Source organism: Branchiostoma belcheri, unplaced genomic scaffold (genome assembly GCF_001625305.1).
Source record: "Branchiostoma belcheri isolate BF01 breed outbred unplaced genomic scaffold, Haploidv18h27 scaffold272, whole genome shotgun sequence".
In the NCBI taxonomy this organism is placed as follows: Eukaryota; Metazoa; Chordata; class Leptocardii; order Amphioxiformes; family Branchiostomatidae; genus Branchiostoma; species Branchiostoma belcheri.
Window position 1 is genome coordinate 95,904 of NW_017803879.1, and position 8,346 is coordinate 104,249.

Sequence of the window (8,346 nt, forward strand, 5' to 3'; positions counted from 1 at the left end):
GGTCTCCACACCGAGAAATCCAAGGAAACTCCACCATTAAAGAAATACCTGTAAGAGACCTGTAACCTATATAGCTAGCATGTAACCTATCATAGATAGCACACACAACACTTATATATAGCACACATATCCTATGAAACGAGGCTTACTGCCTATATCCAACCAATAGAAGAAAAAAGGGACAGAAAACTGAATACCAAATAGCATGGACAGCTAGCGCTGACAGCTGTTCTGGCCATAAGGTCGATGACCTACATAAAAGACAGAGCACAACCAATACAGCTGTCCTACTCTAATTGGCCAAAAAGGTTGTTGACCTACATACAAAACAACACCAGAACAACAACAAAAAAACAGAACAAGATAACTCCTTTTCCACATTCCTATAAAACAAAAGAGTTCAAACTTACACCACAAAATCTATATTACAATACCTTTACACCATACAAAAATCTAGACTCATGCCACATCGGTACTTGAACTACAAACAAACAAAGAAACAAACAAAAAGATCTATTACGGGGACATAACGACCTCCACGACTCTCATCTTTAAACTCAATCCTGGAGACCACCACAGTAATATGCCTGTCAAATTTCATTAACTTCCATCCACACATACAAAAGTTATCCTGCTCACAAGAAAAATTAACAAAATGCTCCCTGTAGTCACAACGAAACCCCCCACGAAGCTCAGTAACGAACTTAACCTTGGTCCCGATAATAGTAACCACCACACCAAGAATCATAATCAACATTTTATAATTAAAGTTATTTTGCTAACAAGCCACAAACACAAAATGTGCACCTACGTGACGCAAGGACCCCCCACGAAGCCGAAAATTGTACTTGACCTCGGCCTCAACAAAGGTAATCTGCCTGCCAAAAATCATGGACGTCGAATCATGCCTTCCAGAGTTATATCGCAAAATCCGCAGTTCCCCACACTCCGGCGAGACAATTTCATAGTCCTTCTGACGAAGACAATTACAGCGGAGCTAACTAATGTGTGTTCACTAATGCTTCGGCCCCAATTGAAAAAAGGGGCCCTGTCGGGTAGTTCCAGGGCTAGCGCTGTTTTTGGCACTTTCGGGCGTGGCCCCTACGTGGCCCCTCGGGACACCCTGCGGCTACCGGGCTATTTAGGGGCCCGTCCGGGACTCGAGAAGAATTTAATTCTGACTTAAATTCTACCCGGGCCCCGCTGACAAAAAGACGCCATGACCTCACCGTGAGAAGACCGACAGGTACCCCTCCGGTTGCCGGCAGTCCACCGGGACATTTGTTACGTCACAGACCAGATGAACAGAATAAAGGTGTGAATTCTGCATTACGTATAGGTCAGTACATCGTCAGAGAAGCTGCCGGGTACCTGCCGGAGACCGACCAAAGAGGGTGACAACATAAAAAAAATGCTACTGAAGGAAACCTTTAATGGTGACCACGACAGCCGATGCCCGCCCGACTCCTGAGCTCGACCGGGGCGGGCCGGGGCTACATCACCGACGGGCAACGGCGCAATTGGGACCGAAGCTTAAGCTGGGATCCGGGTCTAGACTGATGTCAAACTAGCGGGCTTACTCCTAATCGCTCTCATCAGCCACTACTATTGGCTAACGTTAATGAACATGTAAATGTTGTAAACTGTCTACTCCTCGATACGTCATAGGATCAAATACGTCACAGATCATGTCTGTTACAGGTGCGAAAACTCTCAACAAGAAGTTCTACCAGCCCGTGGTGACCCTACAGCAGTCCTACACCGTCCACTGGGACACACGTGCTCCAGAAGTGGTCACCATTTATCTCTTCAACTTCGACGGGTAACGCTTTCACCTTATTTTTGGCGACACCTCAGGGGTGGAGGGATTTATAATTGTGTCCTTTTCTTATAAGCTGGCTTCCGAAGTGACTTGGTGTTTTAAAGTATTTGTACGCCAGAGGTCACAGCTAAAATTTGTATCCAACTCAAAATATCGTTAATATTGATATTTTAATGTGCATTGAATTTTGGACTGTCCTAAAAACAAGTAACCAATCACGTGGGTCACATGATCTGGCGGACCTTTGACGTCAGTTGGTCAATTGGTAAAAATGTTAGGAAGTTTATATCGCCCACCGTCTCTGCTTGAGTGATGGTTGGTGTGCCCAAATGTGGATGGTTTTATTTCCACCCAGAAAATAGTACTGTTCACTGTATTTTTGTACGTATTTTGACTTTGACCAATGAGTGTTGTTGTTTCTCACTGTATCTTAGTACGTATTTTGACTTTGACCAACGAGTGTTGTTGTTTCTACATATCTTAGTACGTATTTTGACCTTGACCAACGAGTGTTGTTGTTTCACACTGTATCTTAGTACGTATTTTGACTTTGACCAACGAGTGTTGTTGTTTCTCACTGTATCTTAGTACGTATTTTGACTTTGACCAATGAGTGTTGTTGTTTCTCACTGTATCTTAGTACGTATTTTGACTTTGACCAACGAGTGTTGTTGTTTCACATATCTTAGTACGTATTTTGACTTTGACCAACGAATGTTGTTGTTTCACACTGTATCTTAGTAACGTTACGTATTGTGACTTTGAGCAATGAGTGTTGTTGTTTCTCACCGTATCTTAGTACGTATTTTGACTTTGACCAATGAATGTTGTTATTTCATACAGCGGAGAGTGGGTCCGACTGGGTCTGTGTTACCCTCCTGGCACCACGTTCCAAGTGAAGTACCAGCTTGAAGGACGAGTGAAGAAGAGGGTGACACATGAGGAGGACATGTCACCCGTGTTCACTCTCACTGACGTGGAAGACGGCGGCGGCAAACTCTTCTATTTTGAAGAAAGCACGGGGTAGGCTGAAACTTACGTTTGCAAAGAAATGTGCATGTGGACGACGCTTAATTTCGGACGAAGCTGAAGTTAGCCTAGATGCCAGCTTTTTGTTTAGATTTTTAGTCAACTGTAACAGAATTAGTATGGTCTTTCGGTAGCTCCTTTGCGAAAAAGACTGGAATCGCACATATTCTATCCGTCTGTCATTTAAATACTTGTTCAAATTTGAACAGGCGCGCTGATTGGCCAAACCTTACTGGTTGTATGGGGTCATCCAATCAGCAGAGGCGTTGTGGCAGAGCTCTTGAGGTGTTCCAAACCTCTGATACCTTTTTTTAATTGTTTCAGGCTACTGTTTGTAAAGCTTCGCGCTAACGAGGGCCGTGGCGGGGACGACTACTGTTCGGATGCGGGTTGTGAGCGGGTCGTCATCACGGCCACCATGAAGGGTGACCAGGTCAGCGACTGTCGCACCGCAGCCTACCCTAAATACTCCCTGACTCCGACACAAGCCGTCCCCATGCCGAGCTTCAGCGCTGCCGTCAGAGACTGTGTGGACTGCGGTGCGCAGGTCAGTTTTTAGCGACGCCTCAGGTGCGGAGCGTCTGAAAAATATTCAAAACCTTCGACGAAATTCCAGAGTAAACGAAAACTATAAATCAAGACGTTGTGGGTCTTATATGGTATTTTGTTTCTTGGGTAGAATGTTGGATTGGAAAAATGACAGACAAGGCCAATTATGACCCCCTTTTGGTTTCCTATGGTGCTGCAGCAGAAATTGCACTTTTAGACCTATTATTATGGTCCTGATTTTTCTGGGTCTGAAAAATGTACGATCATTTTTTTGTTAGAGATTTGTTTTGTATTTTTGATCAATCAAAACATGTAATCAACGTGAGTGAATACGTCGAATGAGAACATTCTGTTTGTATATTATGACGGTGTTCTCCTCTTTTGTATTCTTACAGGAGCCAATCGTCTTTGACCCTGCTCTGAGCTTCCTAGAAGTGACTGTGTCGTCTGCTGGTTTAGAAGAGACGCGGCAAGGCCACAAGTCATTTGTTGAGGTACAGTCACAGTCTGTATATACTGCAAAGAAAACTGAAAGTCTTACAAAACCAAATTTGACATTAATGACTTTAAATGGCATTAATTAGAAGATGAACATGCATGATGAAAATATTGATGTTTACGCTCTAATATTCACTGCAGGGGCCCGAAATTGTTTACCTTAATTGTTTTGCTGGCGGGGGTGGGGGTCAAGAGGGTCCTATCATTACCATTAGTCCAATTCAAGTCATTAAGGTGACCAATTGTTTGAGTCACATATCCTCATTACACTAATGACACCAAAGCAGCTATTTCAATATTGGCCCCATGCTTTTTAAAAAGCGTCTTGTGAACATTATTTTCTACAAGGTTTGCAAAGATTTTTCTGAACTGCTAATAATCCTTTTCGTAGATATAATGTACGGTAGAGTTGACAAGCAGGAAAAGAATAGATACTTGAATCAATGTTTGCTATATGCAAAATACGCCGTCTTCAAGAGTGTATCGTTGAATAACAAGCCTTATTTCTGTCATACACTATTCCCCTAATTGCATATACTGCTATGAACATTCTTTGTAACCTGTATGTATGAATTAGGGAGGCTTGCCACAAGGTTTTGTATGTTTTTGAATGCCATATTTCTTTAATAAACAAAAATATGAATTGAATAATTAAAAAAAAATAATTTTCGTTCCAGTTAAATGGCGTCCGTTATAACCACCGCAGCAGAGGGTACATGGTTCTCGGGGTTGACGCGGTGTCCGGTACGGTTACCCACCAGTCCACGTACGACACACACGGGGATACAGCTAGCGACCTGGCCATGGCCAACTTCCTACGCAAGGAGATTCCCCAAAAGTACGATGCTTTTACGTATCAAGGGACATTATCTGTAGGGCAAAGGGATATCTGTGTCTGTAAACTGTATCTGTATAGCCGGTATAAGCACCCTTTGGTGTAACACACCGGCTTCGCAGGCAGCTACCTATATATCACACAACGACCTGACACCCAATCTTTGCACGTCTTACTGCAGGAGTTGTTTAAAGATTTCTAGCGATGATGGTCCAGATGTACTTAGTGTCAACGAGTTTCACTCTGCGATAGTTCTTAGAAAATATGACTTTTTGAACACCTCTATTCTTTCTTGATATTCGCTAAAATCTAAAAGTCTAAAAACTCCAAGTTCGATAATTTTGATATTTTTTAGCCTTGGTATATCATAATTATACGCCATTTTCCGGCCATAGGTATTTTTCGATCGACACCACAGTGTACGAGTATAGGCTAGCCTATCTAGTAGCCATTAAATGATCACACAGTATGGGTATAACTATAATTGTAATAGCCACAGCCCTAAAGGCATTGGCCTTTTAGGCAGCCGATCGTCATGACAGCACGCTGAGCGAAATAAACGTACCCCGTAAAAAGTCCGCGAGCGTGCCGATTGACTTGATCGGGCAGGTAACACCCCCGGTACCGAGGAAATCCTGTGGTGCTCACGGTGGCCTGATACAGGCTAATAGACTACTAGAACTAAAGCTGTTTCTGGTTTCAGTTCCATAGTGGTGGTGGCAGTGCGCGGCCGGGCCAGTAAGTTTGCCCGGGAGTGTCTGGTGGCGCTGAGGGAGTTGGGCGCAACAGGGCCTGTCGCTGTGGAAGACAAAGGTGAAGTGTGCTATCTTTTTTAAACTTATAGAGGCATTATTAAACATTGTTGCAATCCAAATTGTAATATTTTATTTGAAGAAATATTCGTGTCATTGTCATTTACTTCCACTTTTCAGCATATCTGTTCAATTATCTCACATTTCTGACATTTAAAACAGCCCACATGAGGCGTACATAGTTTGTCAAAATGCAAACAAATATGACTGACATGTATTTTCAGTGATGTAACCGTACCTAATTGACGAATATAGCGCCAGCGATCATGAGCTCAGCGAAAATGAAAAAAAAAATAGACAAGTTGGAATGGAACACTAACAGTTTCATCTGTGCCCTATGATTGTCAATTGATGTTAAACCCTTGTCCTGCGGAGCACAACCAATTGTTGTTTGGGACATACAGTACCATCTATATAGCACTCTACATAGGTACGATTTGGGGGTATTTCTCGTGCAACACATCAAACCGCAGCGAAACGCAACGAATGCGAAGGTAACTACGCCACCGCAGGGCAAAAAAAAGTTGGGGGTCTTTGACCTACGATATGAAATTATAGAAAAATATTGTGTGAAAAATGCCAGCAGGTCAAGGGTTAAGCTCTCACCATATGTTCGCATTGACCAAGGTTTTCTTGATTCTTCTGTAGGTAATTTTGCGATGGTTGGCTTCAAGGGTACCGTGTGGCCCAGCTGGATCCAACACGTCAACCTGCCGTCAGGTCAGGGGCCGGCACAGATCTACAACAGGATTCCGCTTATGGGGTAAAAACTACCCTGAACAGAGACATACACCAGGATCCCTCTTATAGCAGTGATAGAAATACGTTTTTTTCAGTGTTCTGCAATGTTGCAAAATGTCACAATTTTGTTCTACAATTCGGAAATACTTTCTGCAAGTACACGGATCTAAACCCATGGCATATGTAAAATTGCATGTTGGCAAACATTTTACATGCAATATTACTAATACATTATAGAGCTCTTAAACACCATTGAACCGCAAAGCTGCAGATGGGTATTTCTAATACTGTATAGGGTTAACCTGGAGGATCCTTGATAGCAGTGCTAATAGTGTAGCCAAAACCATTTTAGCTGCAGAGACTATAGGCAAATAAAAGGTTTGGTAACCAGGTGGTTATTCGTAGTACTCAATAAAACTGGTCGGTCGGTTTCGTGTCCACAGAATACTGTTTTCAAATTGATCTTCCTGTCTCTGTCTTTCTGTCTCTCTGAGAGTTTGTGTTTGCGTGAGTGTTCGTATATGTGTTTCTTGAATCCACACAGTCTAGCATCATCCTATACAAGAAGACATTTTAGAAATAATTCTTCAATTGCCCCTTTATTAAGACAACATTACACGGAAACTCTAGTAAGAGAACACTCAATATCACTTAAGGTCTCATTCATGAGTTTTTTCCATACATTAGAAACCATGCATTAATGAGTGACTTACGAGACCGTGTTCCCTATGATCCTACATTAAATCAATTGATATCTTTCTTGCTATGTTGAGCACACTTACTCTACGTCTCATAAAAAAATTGCCAACGACTTCTAAACACACAATCCCATTTTATGGGAATTACAAACTGCACCTAGCGGCTGCCCGCAAGAGGTCCTCCCGCGCTGCAAACCTACGACCGCACAACTCACAACACTGGACTGTGCACGTCCGACCTAGCTCGCGGCTGCCGACAATTACGTCCTAATTTCATCAGTTACAAACAAGCTTTCACCGCTTTGACGTTTTACATCAGTTGGGATGGCTAAAGGGAAAATTCTCACCAATAAAAACACGCGTTCATACAGCCGTTTAGTTTTTGACTTGGTACTCTTTTAGGGGGTACACTCGGAGTAATACATGAATGAGACCTTAATTACCATTGATTATTAAGATTTTGTCTTAAATGAAAGAAGATACATCCCCTAACAATCTCTGAGAAAGATTTTGTCTCACGTCACTCCGTTACCAAGCAACGCGTCAATAAAGTTGCGTGAAAATTTTGATATGAGCAGCGCCACCTGGCAGTCTGAAATAAAAGTACAACAGATATCTTAATTACCCTTATGACGTGTCGGAAACAGTAATTAATTGTTTTTGTCATTCCGTTGGGTAGATTAATGTGTTCTGTATGAGATTGTTTGCCTGTAAACCTGAATAGACAGCAAGTGATAGATCTGAACGATGCTGATCATTTGGTGTATGCTGGCAAATGATGCGTAGCATCAGTAAGGACATTAATGTGCATGTCGCATCAGGACACGCCCATAAAAGCGAAAACATCGACATTACACAAACAACAGTAAAGCCAAACATATACACTTACTAAAATTTGAACCCGAGGTAAGAAGAAATAAGCGACATGCTGCATCTAGCGCACTCTAAAGGTCAGCCTAGGCGGGAATGGGGAGTGGTTTACAGAGGTGACGCAAGATGCTACTTACAGAATGCAAGGCAACTTCGGTCAAAAGTACCTTTTTCTACTCGTTGAGAAGAATAAAGGCAAAAGAGGCCAAATTGACCATAAAGTATCACTCAGAAAGGAAGGGGAATTCCAGACAGCGTTCTTAGCACAGAGCAAAACAGAAACTTTTCCAATGAAAGTTACAGTAATGCCTTGGCATAATATATCCCTTCTCACCTAAGTAGAAATTAACTAAATCTAGTCTGATTTTGCAGTCTGGAAGTCTGGGGGATACAAATTCACGTCAGCTGTAGCGTGTCAGGTGTTTTTTGTCAGTTTTGGGATGGGGCGGGGTAAGGATCCACCGCCCTGACAGTGGCGGGGGGGGGGGGCGA

At 42.6% G+C, this 8,346-nt stretch overlaps 1 protein-coding gene across 1 annotated transcript in view; it reads left to right on the forward strand.

Annotated features, from left to right (window-relative positions):
* LOC109472407 (transmembrane protein 2-like) overlaps positions 1 to 6,459 on the forward strand; it is a 34,633-nt gene extending 28,174 nt beyond the window's left edge. The window contains exons 22-28 of the mRNA XM_019772176.1: positions 1,702 to 1,822; positions 2,666 to 2,845; positions 3,176 to 3,398; positions 3,796 to 3,894; positions 4,576 to 4,736; positions 5,437 to 5,546; positions 6,194 to 6,459. Coding sequence (XP_019627735.1) covers positions 1,702 to 1,822; positions 2,666 to 2,845; positions 3,176 to 3,398; positions 3,796 to 3,894; positions 4,576 to 4,736; positions 5,437 to 5,546; positions 6,194 to 6,312 — 1,013 coding nt within the window. The 3' untranslated portion in view covers positions 6,313 to 6,459. The remainder of the gene's footprint in view (positions 1 to 1,701; positions 1,823 to 2,665; positions 2,846 to 3,175; positions 3,399 to 3,795; positions 3,895 to 4,575; positions 4,737 to 5,436; positions 5,547 to 6,193) is intronic.
* The last annotated feature ends 1,887 nt before the right edge of the window (positions 6,460 to 8,346 follow it).